The 15,975-nt window shown below is 51.1% G+C and overlaps 6 protein-coding genes across 6 annotated transcripts; 3 read left to right on the plus strand and 3 right to left on the minus strand.

The window, feature by feature from the left end:
• Nucleotides 1–118: 118 nt before the first annotated feature.
• On the minus strand, nucleotides 119–1,734 carry ASPSYDRAFT_1168911 (D-isomer specific 2-hydroxyacid dehydrogenase family protein; the record flags this gene model as incomplete). Its single annotated transcript, XM_040840219.1, has 4 exons — nucleotides 119–1,027; nucleotides 1,099–1,382; nucleotides 1,451–1,517; nucleotides 1,587–1,734. 4 exons carry the CDS (start codon nucleotides 1,732–1,734, stop codon nucleotides 444–446), a joined length of 1,083 nt encoding a protein of 360 aa, XP_040706852.1. The 3' UTR covers nucleotides 119–443.
• Nucleotides 1,735–2,596: 862 nt separating this feature from the next.
• Nucleotides 2,597–4,444, plus strand: ASPSYDRAFT_41748 (Zn(II)2Cys6 transcription factor domain-containing protein; the record flags this gene model as incomplete). The annotated part of the gene is made up of 2 exons (XM_040846334.1): nucleotides 2,597–2,688; nucleotides 2,741–4,444. Coding segments are annotated over 2 exons (1,739 nt in total), but the record flags the coding sequence as incomplete, so codon positions are not given.
• A 1,399-nt stretch (nucleotides 4,445–5,843) lies between these two features.
• Nucleotides 5,844–6,077, plus strand: ASPSYDRAFT_143897 (uncharacterized protein; the record flags this gene model as incomplete). The annotated part of the gene is made up of 1 exon (XM_040841387.1): nucleotides 5,844–6,077. A coding segment is annotated over one exon (234 nt), but the record flags the coding sequence as incomplete, so codon positions are not given.
• A 1,616-nt stretch (nucleotides 6,078–7,693) lies between these two features.
• Nucleotides 7,694–8,681, plus strand: ASPSYDRAFT_55738 (uncharacterized protein; the record flags this gene model as incomplete). Its single annotated transcript, XM_040849083.1, has 3 exons — nucleotides 7,694–7,715; nucleotides 7,862–7,999; nucleotides 8,065–8,681. The coding sequence occupies 3 exons, from the start codon at nucleotides 7,694–7,696 to the stop codon at nucleotides 8,679–8,681; spliced, it is 777 nt and encodes a 258-aa protein (XP_040706855.1).
• Nucleotides 8,682–11,028: 2,347 nt separating this feature from the next.
• Nucleotides 11,029–11,728, minus strand: ASPSYDRAFT_86697 (uncharacterized protein; the record flags this gene model as incomplete). The annotated part of the gene is made up of 2 exons (XM_040851713.1): nucleotides 11,029–11,447; nucleotides 11,542–11,728. The coding sequence occupies 2 exons, from the start codon at nucleotides 11,726–11,728 to the stop codon at nucleotides 11,029–11,031; spliced, it is 606 nt and encodes a 201-aa protein (XP_040706856.1).
• Nucleotides 11,729–12,008: 280 nt separating this feature from the next.
• On the minus strand, nucleotides 12,009–15,492 carry ASPSYDRAFT_28661 (CDC5/polo family serine/threonine-protein kinase; the record flags this gene model as incomplete). The annotated part of the gene is made up of 3 exons (XM_040844542.1): nucleotides 12,009–14,625; nucleotides 14,684–15,126; nucleotides 15,181–15,492. The coding sequence occupies 3 exons, from the start codon at nucleotides 15,490–15,492 to the stop codon at nucleotides 12,009–12,011; spliced, it is 3,372 nt and encodes a 1,123-aa protein (XP_040706857.1).
• Nucleotides 15,493–15,975: the final 483 nt, after the last annotated feature.

Raw genomic sequence — 15,975 nt, forward strand, 5'->3', positions numbered from 1 at the left:
CCATTTCAGTGCTTCTTTGCACGGAAATATGTTTATTACTGTCCCAGCTATACTATATATTTACATGTCAGCCAATCTTTTCTCCGATACTCAGAAGCTGGCGCTCCCGGTGGCATTCGGTTACGACGAGCTTCCTTACTTTTCACGAAAATACCCTGTCCGTTTTCAAAAATATGGTCTCATGATCAGGGCGTTAAGAAAGCATGATTACGAGCTATATACCCATACTCAACGCAGCTATTATTGAATGTCCGTTCCATTTGACACCTACTCGGTTTTAATCCGAGCCATTCGATTTGCTTTCACATTCGCCACGCATGTTACCTATTGATACGTATACAATATGATAAACACAGTCTGACTCAGTACACACACAACCAAACCATAAATCGGAAGGCGGATCATGAATTTTATACTGTTTATAAGTACTACCGTTCAAAAATCTAATATCCCCTCCCTCGTGTATACTCATTAACCAATTTCTCACCCCTATTCACTCGATCCAAATTCTCCCTAACAATATCAAAAGACCTACTAAAATACTCCTCTGACAACGCACTAATATGCGGACTAATCTGCACATTGGGCGCCTCCCACAGTGGGTGATTCTCCGGCAGGGGTTCTGGGTCCGTCACATCCAGTGCAGCCCCGCTAAGTTCTCCGGATGTAAGAGAAGCAATCAGCGCATCTTGGTCGATTACCTTGCCGCGAGAGATGTTGGTTAGGTAGGGATTGCGGTGTTTGGGGTTTTTGTTCGCGGCCAGAACGGCGAATTCCTCGGCGCCTATGATGCGCGTTGTTTGAGGGGTTAGAGGGAGGGAGACGACGACGTGGTCCAGGCCTAGTGAGAGGAACTCGTGCAGAGCTGACTTGGATGTTCCGTGGTGCCAGGAGGTCGGGAGTGTACCGTCCCTATCCCCGGTGCCGGGAACGATGTAGTGCGGGTCGCGGCGCGATTCGGGAGTTGGTTTTGGAGATGCTGTGTATGCGTATACGGTTATGCCTAGGGCAACAGCGACTCGAGCGACTTGGGGGGTTTCTATTAGTATTCTGGTCCATCTCTGGCGTTATGAGCGTGTTGGCGGAAGTAAGACGTACTCTGTCGTCCAATACTGCCATATCCCAGAATGCCCAGTCTTTTCCCGACATGGTCCTGGATCCCGTGTGCGTAATTTTCGCCGGGGCCCCATCTGTGCTTTTTCTGGTCCTCGTATGTGATATTATATTTCCGCGACGCGACCAGCCAGTTCAGTACTGTCCACTCCGCAATTGGAGGTCCGTGGATACCGGAACTCGTCGTTACGGGTATCGTGGAGTCAGTCAGGATGGGGTCGTCAATGACCGTGTCGAGACCGGCAGAAAAGAAGTGGATGAATTTGATGCTATGGATGCCGTCAACTGACATCCTTTCCATAGCGGTATTGGGCCTTGAGTGATCCGAGTGACTTACTGCTTAGCATCTTCGGGCTCCGGGAGGATGCGCGAGGTGACAATGACCGTGGCCTTTTGCACAACATCTTTACTCTTGTCAGATATTTAACGAGGCGAGCGGGGGTTGAATAATTGAGTATGTTTCTGCTGCTCACCTTTGGGAATGCGATCGCCCGGTTCCCGCGTCAAACTGCTAACTTCGGCATCTGGAAATTTGTTTCGAACTTCCTCGAGGAATGAGTCCGAGAAATTACGATAGAAGGCGACGAGGATATGGGGCTTGGGGAGAGCAGCATCACCCATGGTTGCAATATTTGGAGACAAAAAGACCAATTCGGCGCCGTGGCGCGGGACATGAGGGGATTATATACGGAGCGGGGGGGTCGTTTATCGATAGTGACTCCAATAACGAAAGACTCAGCCCCGCCCTGGCCTTAGTATAGTTTTTCGGGAGCGATAACATCACTGTAGCAAGATTGCCCCATGCTCACGCAAGAAGTCATCATTTGAAACGGATTTCGAGCGGTCGTTGTTGGTTGCTGCGTTGGAGTAGTAGATATTTGGTGCCCACATGGCGCGATGGCGGAATTCGCCGACGCAGCAGTTTGGTCTTAAGCATTCACAACTGCATGCAGCCTGCATAACGGCCATCATGCTGTGTAGCACAGGTGGATCTCCTCGAGTAGGCTACTGAATATACCTGGGTAGGTCGAATCCAAGCCTAAGCATATACCCTTCCAGGTCCTCCATGATAATACCACCTCTGTCGGGAATGGCAGACACGATTCCAAACTTGCTGAGCAAGACCGATTAGACACTCAAGTTTGGGCGTAGATAAGAGCTGGTCAAATTATCGAGGCAGACGGCAGTTAGGCTAGTATAATATTCGACAAATGTATAGCTATTCCTGCCTAAAAAGCCGGGACGACTGCCGCAATGTGCGCAGGGAATCCATGATACTTTTTGCACGTGGCTTCAGGATCTAGACGGCCTAGAAGTAAATGAAATTGTTAACTCCAGCACTCATTCTCTTCCCTGGTTAACATACTTCGCAGAATTCGCGCAAGACGGAGTCACGTGCGTGCGCTGCCATCATCGCCGTCGCCACCCCACAAAACCCCACGTCACTCAAGCCATCGGTGTCTACGATCTGCGGTAGAATGTATGATGTATGGCCCTGTGCCTCCAAGGCCAAAGAAAACCGGCATCGTTCGCTCACGCAATGGATGTAAAGGCTGCCGTGAACGAAGAACCAAGGTCGGTTTGGTGTCTAAAGTGTGGCTCTGTGACTCACTAATATCAGATATAGTGCGATGAGCAGAAGCCATCTTGTGGGACATGCACCAGGTTAAGAAAGCCCTGTGAACCTGTTCGTCGTGGGTTCAAGTTCTGCGAGGTAATTGGGCCAACTGGGCCAACACCAGGGGACAATCCTGCCCGGCTAGGGGATCAGACATCGACACCCGCAACGAGCGAGGACTCCAACCCATTGAGTATCGATATAGTCCAGATACCTGATCTTGATCTTGTCCATTCCCTGCAGCATACGGAAAGGGATGTGTTCTATTCAACATATTGGGAAGACGCTTGTCTCCCAGCTTTACATCCGATGTTCGGGTCAATCTCCTTTGCGGCCGGAGAACAATCGATGTTGAGAGACGCCATTTTAGCTCTGTCATCATGCAATATAAGCCGCATTAAGCCTGACCGTCGAGGGCCATCTAGCCTGCCCGTGGCGGCTTTCAGTCCGAATCTCGTCCACCAGACAAGAAGTCAGCTGTACTACTCGTCGGCCATAAAGAGGTTTATCTCGCTAAGCCGCTCCGACATTCGGTCCAACGCGGCAGCAGTCTTCACCGTGCTTGTTCTGTTTGCTTATATCGAGTCTTCGATGGGTAATTTCCAGGGCTTTCAGTGCCATGTACAGGGGTTAACGAACTTTCTCTTGGAGTTGCGTGAGGTGGTGGGGGAGGCCATGCTAAAAGCCCTTTTATCAGCATGGATGCAGGTTCGTTTCGTTGTCTGGTGGGCTCGTGCCTATTTCAGCTCAATCAATGTTTATCGGGATCTGCCATCTGTAAAACTGCCGGCACTGCTTGCAGAAAATCTTAATACGATACAAGAGCGGCGCGTTGTGGTCCTGAGTATCATGTGTGAATCGCATCGACTGAACTCCAGGGAGGCCCTTAGCCATTGGAGACCGGACACCAGCGACAGTGAATCAGCAGTCCGAAGTCACCAGAGCGGTGCTAGCAAAACAGCAGACACCACTTTACTTCAGCTGGCTGAACAGGCAAACAATCTGGACAAGTGGCTCGCGTGCCTTCCGCCATCCGAGCTACCGTTCCCCTTGTGTTCGCAACAAAGCAATTCTTCACAACGCGTCTTAGACAACACTGATGATCCCATCTATTTCGAGTCTCACAACGCGGCTCTCAACTTTGCATATTACGTGGTCGCACGAATAATGCAATGTACGCGGTCGTTGCGAGAGCTTGAATACCCGAACGTCTTCCACTCCGGGCCTAGACTCTCCGAAGAAGAAGCGTGGGTACGCTTCTTACTACGAATCGCAAAGGGCACCAATATCACAGACTCCATCTCGAAAAACAGTTATACAATTGGATTCTCCGGTCTGATGCTCGCCGCGATGCTTCGGTGTCAAAACCGCTCTCTCGGAATAGAGATCCAAAACTGGCTGGAGGCATTAAAACGTCTGCAGCCTACGGAGGAAGGTGCGTTCCCTGTTTACCAGACTTTGGGAGTTGTAAAAGCAGTCAACCAGCAGAAGACGATGGGGCGCGAGATATTTGGCGTTACATTGCCGTCAGACGACGCCGGGGGGACACCGAAGTTCACTGCTTATAATAGCCAAACTATTAGCACTCTGCTGTTTCATGGGAGATGTCAAAGTTCAGGGGGGCTGTTTACAGACTGTATCTCGATCGACCTATAGAAAAACAGGTTGTGAAATGTCCGAAAGGGACAGGAGAATAGATATTTGGTACGCCCGTTGGTAGAGCATCCGGGAGCAGGCGGTGCTTCAGGGTTCCAAGTCTGCGTGTGTGCGAGAACGTGCTCCTCCGGGGTCCAGATAAGGAGACTACCCTGCAACGGTCGGTGAGACGCCGGGCGGGAGGGCTTCTCGTGTCCAGGCTGTCAATAACTAATACCGCCCAGCAATTTCTTCGCCCTTCAGCCTTGCCAGCAGGCCTTGAAAGACTTGAATATAAGTAGAATTCAGATGTCAGAGAATTCCCGCTAAAACATGCCGACTCCTACTGGCACGTCCGAGTCCAGGGCCCATCTGAATAGATCCATAGATGGGAGAGCGAGATCGTAGCGCTGTCTCATTGGTGGTCGAAGAACCGAACGAACCAGTAAGGGCTGGCGGAAGTAACTTCTCTGCCCCGGAGTCCACCGTCCACCAGCATGTCAGACACAATCTTTGGGCGATTTGCGTTTTTGCCGCTTGTGTCTCAGCTGGCAGGGGTTCGGTCCTTATCTGTCGACAATTTTACTTTTGGTGATGATCCTGATGAAGCTTGTATAATTTCGTAGTGTTTCTGTGGGCGTATCCTGGTTTGAGGGATCGTATCCCGAACACCGATCGGGAGAAAGAGCATCCAACCAACCCATCAACATCTGGTTACAGTTTGGATCAGATATGGGCTATGGTCAACTCGCCATAATAATTGAGTCATCGAGAAAATACATATCCATCCTTTGATAGGTCTGTCATATCTGGTTTGGATCATGCTCATTGGGATTGTTCAGTTAGGAATCGCAAACAATGTGGCTCCGTTGGGTAAGTGCGGCAGGCCGCTGCGGCAGTGGCTTTAGTGTACCGAGCAAGGCACGCGGTTTGATGGCCGAAATTCAACCAGAATGCTGATCCAATAATTGGTTGGACGTTCTGTGATCTGTCGCTGGGCCAGGGCTTGCTTTACCCATATCCATAACCCCAGGGCCAGGACCGGCAGGACGCGTAAAAAAAGCCCTCCACATTCGAAGCCAATGGGGTGCTGTAGTCGGGCGAAAGATCGATGCGCCATGACGTGGGCTTGGGTCGTTTCACGGGTGGTCCAGCGGTTCCTACCCTCATTTATATGCCAGCCTTTTTCCCCTCGCACGCGCATGGTCAACCGACCGCCTGACAGAACACTGTCCCCCTTCCTCTGTGGCTTCTCCGCAGGAAGGTTTACGGCACAGGAGCATTGTCTGGCAGTCTAAATCAGAGAGCAGCTGTCCTGCGTTTGTGAGCATCCCTGAGAACGTCGGCGTTGGCTTGCGAATTTCAAACCGCCAGCCAGCCGGTGTGAAGATGCCAGGACGACGAGAAGTCCAGGTATGTGCCCCCACGACAATAGTCCAACGGTGTTGGGTGTATCTTAGTAGTGCGTTAGGACAATAAGGAAGAACCGGACCCAGACCATGTGGCAGCCGAAGCGAGACGGTACAGGCACGCGCTGCTCCTACTCGTCGAGACGATCCGGAAAAATCACCCGTCCGAAACCTTTAGGCTTATCGGTGCCATCAGGAACACCAAATCTGTGGCAGAGGCTGCTGAACTTTTGATGCAAATGTCAGAGGCTGAGAATTCATTGGGAGGGAGCAGTACAGGGGAATCCAATGCACGCACCTAGTGAACGGCAAAAGGCAGCATTTTCGTGACAGTTCGCCGATTTTGGATGTTAATAAGCAGACCGCATCTCTATTTCGCCCGTCAAATAGTATTTAGCATAGAGAAAAGCTACAACGTATTTCGTCGTGACTAGATGGCTCGCAACAACGCCTGTAAAGCCACCGCAGTCGCCGCTATTTCCACCAGCAATCGGCCGTGTTACGGCCAATGTTACCTAATCAGACTCGTATCGAATCACGTGTCGCTGCATCTATGCAACCTGGGGTCACAAACAGCTTCGAAGTTCCAACACTGCTGCACACTTGTGAGTCGCATCTGCGGGCCAATATTGACTCACTTCTCTCAATCTGCCTGAGTCACTACAAAGTGCTGCGATGTCAGTATAAGACGGTCCCTTCTCTCCTCTGCCATCATGGGAGCATGATATGGCCCGACAATGTGGGAACTGAGCAAACAAAGATGGACCGTCACCTATTTCGATGTCAAGAGCTCCACGGCGACACTTGATGCATTCATTCGGCATGTCTAAATGACGTTAACGCAATTTATTCTCCGGGACAATGCTGGCCTATCATCAGGTCAAAGGACCTTCTCGCCGCGAAACCAGACTTCCGGGACTCGTCGGCCCGGGAACTGGGTAGCGCATGGCCATGGCCGCAAGATTATTTTTCAAATGATCCTAAGTTAACTTGGGTCCGTTGGCGGCTCATCGTCTGGCTTGTATAGGCTATCGTGCCATTTCGGGGGCATGACCCGGTCCACAATCGAGATTTCGACCTTCAGTTGACCCTGCGTAGGGAAGGTCATTGCACGCAAGGCAGTGGACACAGCTGCATGGAGGATAATCACGGAGACGGAATTTACGAGAAAACCCTTTACAACGAGGATTCTCGTGGCTTTCCTGGGCGCATGAGGAGTGCCACCATCCTCCAGTTAAAAGCAGCCATTTCGAGGCCGTCGCGACCGTGTTTGTCATCGGCAGCCCCTCCAGTGATCGCTTCACCATTCATCGTCGATACTCCGATCGCGTTCATCTTGTTGGGTTCCACTTCGGTTAGCGGCCCTGCCGCACTGAACACCCTTGGGTCTGTCGGTCAGCCTGGGCAACTTGTCCTTCACCCCTCTGCCGGATTGTTTTGTGCCATGCAGGGACAACGGGTGTAATGACTGACAACTCAAGCGTCAGGACTACAGCGCATGCAACTCTCCTGCACAGAAGCCTCCTTGACCAGGGTCCGCCTTTCTAAGCGTATATCGCAATAACTATCATGTTCGCTCCAGTTTTCGGCACACCCCAAGCCGATCAGAGAGCTCAGAGTTCACACTTCTGCAGCATGAGCACAGCGGGCCCGGTGACCCCCTAATTTCTTGCTCTGACTGGCTGCGAGCTGACAAAACCCTCCGTGCAGATCTGCAGTCCCCGTATCCACCATCGCGAGGGTCTTGCCGTCCCGCGAAATTGGTCCGACAGGTGGCTTTTGAATCTTAGCTGAATACAGAGACCCTACCCGCAATAACAAACAATCAGAGGTCTCGGAGTTCGAGTTTGAAAGGAAGTGCCGACTTTCCGAGCTCTGTGAAATCGCGTCCCACCCTTCACGCACAAAAGGCTGCTCCATGGCACAGGTTAGACCAGCCGGCTTACAAAAAGGAGCAGCACCCTCCTTCACTCGTTGCTTCTCAATCCTTCCGTAGTCTATTCTTGCGTCTATTTGATCCGGGTGTTGTTACGGCTCCAACAACGAAACCAGTAAATCGCCATGTCACAATCAGAAGGATTCTCAGGCCGAAGCCTTGCACGGCGCCTCATATTAGCTGCCCTTAACCATGAAGACAGGGGCCACTCAGCGGTGCCAACACCTCGCCATCCGACGATGGCGGACTTGGAAGCTGGTACCAATTTCGACCCAGAATCCGCCGAGAGTCGGGCAAAGCGCCTGACGGTCACGAAAACAGACGCGAATGTCCTCATTCCTCCTACCGACAAGCTACTCGTCTTCGTGCGCTTACTGGCATTGACAGCGCGCCTGCACTTAGTTTATCCCACCATAGTCCTCGAACCGCTCCTAATGTGGGCATTTACACTCGTGTCGTGCAGGCTGAAACGAAGGCTGCAAAACACTACCGCTTCCACTCTGCCTTGATCAACACCTGCCTTGGAATCCAAATCGTTGTTGCCGCTACCCTGACAGCCCTAGGTGCTGCCCGGGGCCCTCACAATGCCATCACCGCTTTCGGTGCCATCAACACCATCGTCGCAGGTATCCTAACTTACCTGAAGGGCTCGGGGCTCCCGGACCGCCTGAAGCACTACCAGAACGAATGGCGCAATATCCGAGAATACATTGAGCAACGAGAACGTGAGCTATGCCTGCAGAACTGCGAGCTGGACGTGGAAGAAGAGATACAGATCATCGAGCAAATGTACGAAGGTGTTAAACGCGAGATTGAAGCGACAAAGAGCGGGGGCGATAATAATCGAACGTCTGGCCGCGACCCTTCTAACCGACGCACGATCCTACCGACTAGCGGACAGCGAAGGGAACACACCCCTCGTATGCCGAGCCCTGCTAGGACTATTGAACGCCCTATGGAGAAGGTTTAGTTGGGCCCAGATCGTACCTATGGGTGGTGATACACTGACTATGAGGTACTGAGTGAGGGATGAAAAGTTACTGGTGATGTTCTCTTTCAGATTTCTGCATTTAACAGCAAGGGGGTTGTTACTATCGTCTAAAAGGGCATCATATTTGACGAATGAATAATGTATGATAATTCGTAATACCTAATAAATTCTCTTTTTTTTTTTTTATTAAGCCCTTCTCTCAAACTATTCAAGGGTTGTGTTTTGGCTCTCACCAATGCGCCTCCTTCCCGCTCCACTGATCGTCTTTTTCTTCTTCCTTCCACTGCATCCATTGTCGTACAGGAAAAACCTTGCATAATACCACTGTTCAGGAATCGACACATTTCGAACGACTACGAGATATTTTCTAAAGCTCGAGACATACGACTATGTACGAACGGTCAATACATATGCTGAGCCTCCATTTCTAGGTCAGAAGAATGCTCAACCATACGCATCAACTCCAACATCCTGCTGCTGGAGCACATTAAGAGAGGTCATGGTAGCGATGATGTCCTGTCAACAACTACAGTCTAAAATACGTGACGGAAGGTAACAGTTTGTATGGGGAGGCTGCTAAAAGAATGGAAGCCGATCAATTTCTACGGACTTTACCTGCACACACGGCCTAACAACGCTCCCCGCGAGTATATAACGAAGGTGGTAGGAAAATTCCAGACAGAAGCACAGACACAATAACTCTCTCTCCTCTCATGAGGGGAATCTGCATTCCCGTCAACCATTATCGAAGCAATTGCTCAGACCATACTCAACGCACGGGAGAAAGGGACGATACTTGTCACCAAAATACCCCCTTCTTGCCATTCTGTTCCTTAGATAAGGGCTGAATGTACTCCCAAAAACATTGCTTTGGTACAGCGAAAGTCATATATCCATCATCCCCAGGCAGCAGACGCAAAGGTTCGAGATGGCCATCTTCGCCGAAACCGACCCACTGACGACGTTGACCGAGAACCGCGCGGTAATCTTTCCACTGGTTGAAAACTAGCACTCTGTTCTGGGTAGACTCGAGTTAGCATCGGCAGTTGAGACATACATTAACATTACCACAAAGCTCGCCAATTCCGTGGAATCTCCGATACTCTGCCTCCGCAGTAACAAAGGAAGCGCAAAGCCGTTGAACTGCAGTCAAGACCGCAACACGATATATGTCTTATCGGGGTCTCTTATTGGGGTCTCTTTCGCCAGTGACACGGAAAAGAAGATATTCGACCACTCGAGGATATCTGTCAGGGCTTGCGCATCACCAAACACCCCAGCCATCGCCTTTCCCTACTAGTATCACTCGCTCGGCTGGAAGGTTTCTAGCAAAAGGAAAAAAAAAAAAAAAAAAAAAAAAAAAGGGGGTTTTAGCTTACCGTTTACAATAAAGATAGCTCTCTTGGGACCACGCACGGCACACGCTCGTTTCATGGTTGTCGAAGAAGCAGTTGGTCTCCAGTGGCTTTCCACGCTACACTCTAAACAAAACATACACCACATGGTCCGTGGTTTGACAGAATCCTGTCGAGCCGGCTTAGCGCAGATGCCATTATCAAAGAGGTGGCCGTTTGTGTAGCTGAAGGAGAGACAACAAAACGTGATTGCTTCGCCCAGACACTTGGTGATGAGGAAATATTGCGAGAGATAGGAATACAAATGCGATTGATGTGCTTTAAATCAATACCCAGTCGCATTCCATCCATCTTTGTCACTATACGGCAAAGGTAGGACATTAATGCAAAGTGACCCGAGGGCAAACCCAACAAAGTCTTTCCAGTGTCGTTTTGGTATCATGTTACCAGATTTTCTTTATCCTCGACAGACACATTGCAATATCATATAAGCCGTACATCAAAGTGAATGTCAGGAACGGAACCACTACCAGAAAAATAACGGAGATCGCCAACAACAATTCTGAAACTAAGCCAATAACTGGATGGAGGGAGACGGTGATGTGCATGCAGATCGGGCAGAACAAACCGTCAATGGAGTCGTGGCAGCCAATCTCGGGTAAGAAACACTGCTGATCGTCTTCACAAAGGATTCAATATGCGGAGAAGATATGGAATTCAATCTCGAGCGTCTCAGTAGATGTACCATCGATGACCGAGCAGTAACTAGTACTAAGGAGCTCGTATAAGAATTAGACGCACAATGCAGTGGCAGGATGTGTGGATAGGCAGGATGCGTGGGTATACTGCTGAACGTAAACAAACAAATCGGCCGAGGAAAACTCCACAAGGACGTCAACTAGAGTGAAGTCCCAGCTGTACAAGAACAATAATAATAAAAAGGACAAGAGGAATAATAACAACAACAGCTACTACCAACCCATCGCGCCGACCACTGCAGCGACCACGCCCAGCGCCAGTCCATTCCCACCGCTCCTTCCAAGACCGCTGCCTGCGCCCGTATAAGCCGGCTCTTCCACACCCGTTGTCACGCTCCACGACGGCCACGGCGCTGTCGAACTCGTGGGAACAGGCGTCGAGCTAATCGTGATGCTGCTCGCCGAGCTCGAAATCACGATAGGAGTTGGCTGCGGGAACAGCGGGTCGCTGGTGCTGCTGCTAAATCCTAGGTCGCTGGACTCCGTGGGAAACTGCGTCTGCTCCGGCGTTTGTGGAACCAGAGCTGTTGATGAAAGGACAAGGCCGTTTTGTCGCGCGCATTCTTCTGGCGTTTGGTCGTTCGGGCAGCAGAAGGGGTCAAACAGGCAGAAGGTAGAGGAGGGGCAGGCGTCTGATTCATCCAAAACATTCAATTAGTGTTAGAGCTTCCGAGGTTGTGTGTGTTTTAGAGTTTTGTTTGGGTTTGGTGTGAGCGATCAACTTACATGTTCCTCCAGGGCAGCAGGTTTGGCCTTCACTTGGGTTGTAGCAGACGCTGTCGCCGCAAAGGGGCCAGTCGTCTGGGCAGCCTGCGGTGGCTGGAATAATGTCCCGGTTGAGCAGCAAGGCAGAGTCCGCCGATGCGGCAGTCTGGCCCACCAGAACGGGGGCCAGGAAAAGGAGGGAAATCATAGATTTCAAGGAATACTTGAGGGAGAATCTGCCTCTTGGGATCCTGCAGAGGTGAGAAGAGAGGAGAAAAGGCGGAAATCGGAGTCGGCGGGACTGGTGGAAGCGAAGGCTGCGATGAAGACGAACTGCGGCTAGTGAGAATAGCCGGGTTTAGTCTGCTTGAGGATAACTTGTTTCATTTATACAAGATTAATGCTCAATTCATATATACTATTCTGTGCTCCTAACTCCGCCAAAACAATTCAATAATACAAATCGCCCAATTGCCCGAGTTCATCAATCATAAGCCTGCGAGTCGCAGTCGTTCCATTAGCCCTTCAATTTCCTGGTCGTCCACCCCCGTGCTACTGCTTTTCTTATCCCTTAAAGACACCGAGCGATACTCTCCATCGCCTCCAGGCGCGCCCACGGTCACCCATACGAACTTGCTGCTTCCACCACCGCTCGCCTGTCCTCTCTCTTGGGCGCCCTCCCAGAACATATCCGCACCCGGCCTTTCTGGCGAAGGGCGTCCTCCCAAGCGACCCTGTCGAATCCAGCTTTTCAGGACGTCTTTGATGAAGCTAATCTTCTGCAGGAAAGAGTTCGCATCCAGGACATCCCTGATTCGCTCGTCCAGGGAGCTAACGCTTGTGCCGTAGGCGATGCTAAGAAATGTAGCAATCTCGTCTGATACCACAGCTCGCGTGTCGAATCCAGACGGGTGCATCCTACCCTTGGCCGCAAGGTAACGCGCAGCGGATGGTGACAGGTGGTAGAAGTCCATCCATGGCGATGAGTTTCTGGTACGTCCGGGTGAGAGGACTAGTTTCGTGTGGTCTGGGAAGTTGAACTGAAAAGCGCCGTCTCCAAATCCCCAGACACCAACGTTGCCCAGCCTCTGGTAGAACTTGATGAATTGCCCAGGCGATCCACCTGTCATCGGGTCGTCAAGCATAGCCTCATCGCCATGTCGGCCTAGAGAGCCGATCATGTACTTTCCAAATTGGTCAACGAGCTTCATTCGCTTAATTTTCTCAGCGTCTGCACGTGCGCGGTCGACTCCTGAGTCCGTGCGAACTTTGACCCCTCCGCTAGACCCTTTGACCTCGAATAACGATGGAGGTATCAGGGCCCTACGGATACCACCACGGCATTCAAAAAGCTCATCGTTACAGTTCTCATAGAATTCCACTGAGTGCCCATGGCGAGGAACCAGCTGGTCGGCCTCGGAGTATGGGCGCGATTGAGAATCAGACTTCTCTTGGCTGCGAGCCTTGCGGCGGATGTGCTTTTCGCCATCTCGCATTACTACGCCGCTCGCAGGCTGCCCATTCTCAGCTTTAAAGACGCATCCAACACTGCCATCATCCAGCACGTATCCAATCCCATACCGATTCGTATAGTCAACCCACTTGATAACATATGCATGCGGTGGCCGCTGAGATGCGATTCGCCGTCGAGCCGTGGAATGGGGTACCAAGTTAGCCAACATATTCCGCAGGTCTATATTCACATCGTCAACTGATGACCCGGGCAACAATTCACATGGGTCATCGGGGTGGAGCAGGTAATGCAACCCGAGACTCGACCGTGGCTTTCCGCCGGAGGAGACCGACGCTTTACTGCCAGATCGGCTAATGGGCTTGTGATAGGCTTCCTGTTGCGGTCTTGGGGCCGGTTGGTCTCGCCGAGTCACTTCGGGATCCGGCTTCTTAATTATGGCGTCTCTCGGGTCCTTGCGGACAGATCTTACAGAAGGCTGTCTCGATCTCGAAGGCAAATCTTCTCGACCTGTAGACACGGATCGGTCCTTTAGCACGGGGAAGGGTGGTGCGGCCACCTGGTTCGCAGCTTCTAACTTACGGGATTGGGAGCGCGTCTTTCCCACAGTCAACATTCCAGGAGCGTTGCTTTCCTGAGAAGAGTGCGGTAAGATGTTTTCCATGCCCCGGGTTGATCCCGAGACCGAATATGAAGCCGCCGCGCCGCGCCGAGTTCGAATTGGACGTTCAGCTAATCCCCCCGTAGGCACAGGAGCTTCGTTGAGTCCGGTGTCCCGCACGTCGGGCATGGCCTTCGCAGTAGGTATCGGCTGTTCGGTTAGTGACGGAACCTTTCTCACAGTCCCTCGGCCTGTCAAAGCTTGCTGTCGAAGGGATGCTGCATGACTCTGTGACTCGTGTCGTCGCTGCTGTGCCGCTGCGAGAGCCACTTGCGTTCTCGATTGCGAGACAGTTCGAAGTGACGTGTTACTACTTTTGCTTGATATAACGCTGCTGTCAAAGGAAGATTCGTCTCTTCGGATGGGTAGCGATTCCGGAACGCTCCAGTCACCAATTAAGATATGAGGGTATTTGTAGACGACATCTTCTGGGAGCGGCATCAATGGCTGTAACCCTTTTTCTTCTTCTGAAAGACACTCGGCAAACCCCGATTTCGAAGCGTTGTGTCCGACAGATTTTCGTGCTGTGCCATCAGGCTTCCTACCGACGCCACAGGAGCTGTAAAAAGCTGCCTTGCAGGTTCGGTATCGTAGTATTTGGTCATCTACATCTTTAATGTAGCTCGCAAACTTGTCGTCGAAGTCTAGTCCATTACCAAACGCCATGGAGTCTCCATGCGGCTCGATTGGTCTGAGCCAACTCGGCTTTTGGACAGTGCACCCTGGATCCAGTCGCCTAGGTATGCACCCATTATACATGTTGAAGAACGCATGCTCAACGATATCATCTGGCTCTGGGCGCTCCTGTTCTTCAAGGTTGAGGCAACAGCTAACCAAGGACTTGGCTTCCTCGGGAATGTGATTTGCGCACCCTGAGTCCCCGGGCCAGACGTAAGTAAGGTTACGGACTTTCTTATAGATTTCTTCTTGAGTTTTCGATTGGAAGGGTGGGTAACCTGTAAGCATGGCGAAACTGTTGCAGAGTATTAGTCGTTGCCCACTCTACAGAACCCAGAGCGAGACAGCCTTACCAGATGACGCCCAATGACCAAATGTCGACCTTTTGTGTATGTCCTCCCTTGCTTCGATCGAGGACTTCGGGCGCAATATAATTTGGTGTTCCACACAATGTCTTTCTCCTCTTCTCGTCCTTTTCCGAGATTATCATAGCCGCCAACCCAAAGTCGCCCACTTTAATGTCCATGTTCTGGTCGAGAAACAAGTTTCCCATCTTCAGGTCACGATGCGCAACATTCCGCCTGTGTAAATATTTTACCGCGCCGCAAAGCTGAATCATAAATCGTCGGACTTCTGGCAACGACAAACACTTGCGCTTTCGCACCATATCCATTACTGATCCATTGGGGCACAGCTCCAAAATCACGTATATGCACTGGTTGAAAGCAAAGGCTCGGTGGAAACCAACGATGTGAGGGTGGCGCATCTTCGAGTGTATCTGAAGTTCAGTGCGAAACTATGCAACCCCAATTAGTATCGTATCTCAGTCTGCACCGCGAGTGCATGTTACCTTTTCTTGCATCTTCTTTTGGGTCATCTCAGACTTGACGACTTTCATTGCAAACACACGGCCATTCCGCAACAGAGACCCTTCATAGCAGACTGCAAACCCCCCTTTGCCAAGGAACGCGCCGGTTGAATATCGCTCGCCATCATCTCCTGGCTCGAGGACAAGAGCCGGTGGTGGTGGCGCATGATTTTTGGCCGTCGCGGCTTTTTGGGCGGCATTTGTTGCAGCTGCGTTCTTATCCAATACTTTTCGTTCCATGGAAGGTTTGGGCTTGATCATCTGGTTTGTCGATCGTGGCGATAAAGCTTCCATTGTTGTGCCGGAGATATTTCTCCCTGCTTGCCTCCCTCGCTTTTGTCTTGCTGGCGTCAAACTATATGAATGGTTTTGGCGCCAAATAATGGCGCGGGCAGATACTCGCAAAATATGGAGTCGTAGCAATCATCGATTAGGATGTTAACAATCAGTTTCAAAGCAGACGGGGTATATGAACGTGGGCTGCTGGTATCCCTATTGGTTTTTATCGTTAGTACTTCTGGGTTCGAGGCCCCGCGGACGAGGAGTCGAGGATTTGGGAAGGTAGACACACCAAAAAGAAATCAACAATGGATATTAACAATGACGCTCAAAAACAACAACATGCATCCAACGCCGCGCCGTCAGACTTTGCGGGAGGTGGGGGAAGGCCAGGCCGGGAAGAGCTTAAGGGATGAAGAAGACCAGCGCAAAGACGGACTCACACGATGAAAACGTTTTCCCTGAAACGGCAATCGATAAACATTCAGACTCGCCGCC

This window comes from Aspergillus sydowii (genome assembly GCF_001890705.1).
Source record: "Aspergillus sydowii CBS 593.65 unplaced genomic scaffold ASPSYscaffold_2, whole genome shotgun sequence".
Classification (NCBI taxonomy): domain Eukaryota; kingdom Fungi; phylum Ascomycota; class Eurotiomycetes; order Eurotiales; family Aspergillaceae; genus Aspergillus; species Aspergillus sydowii.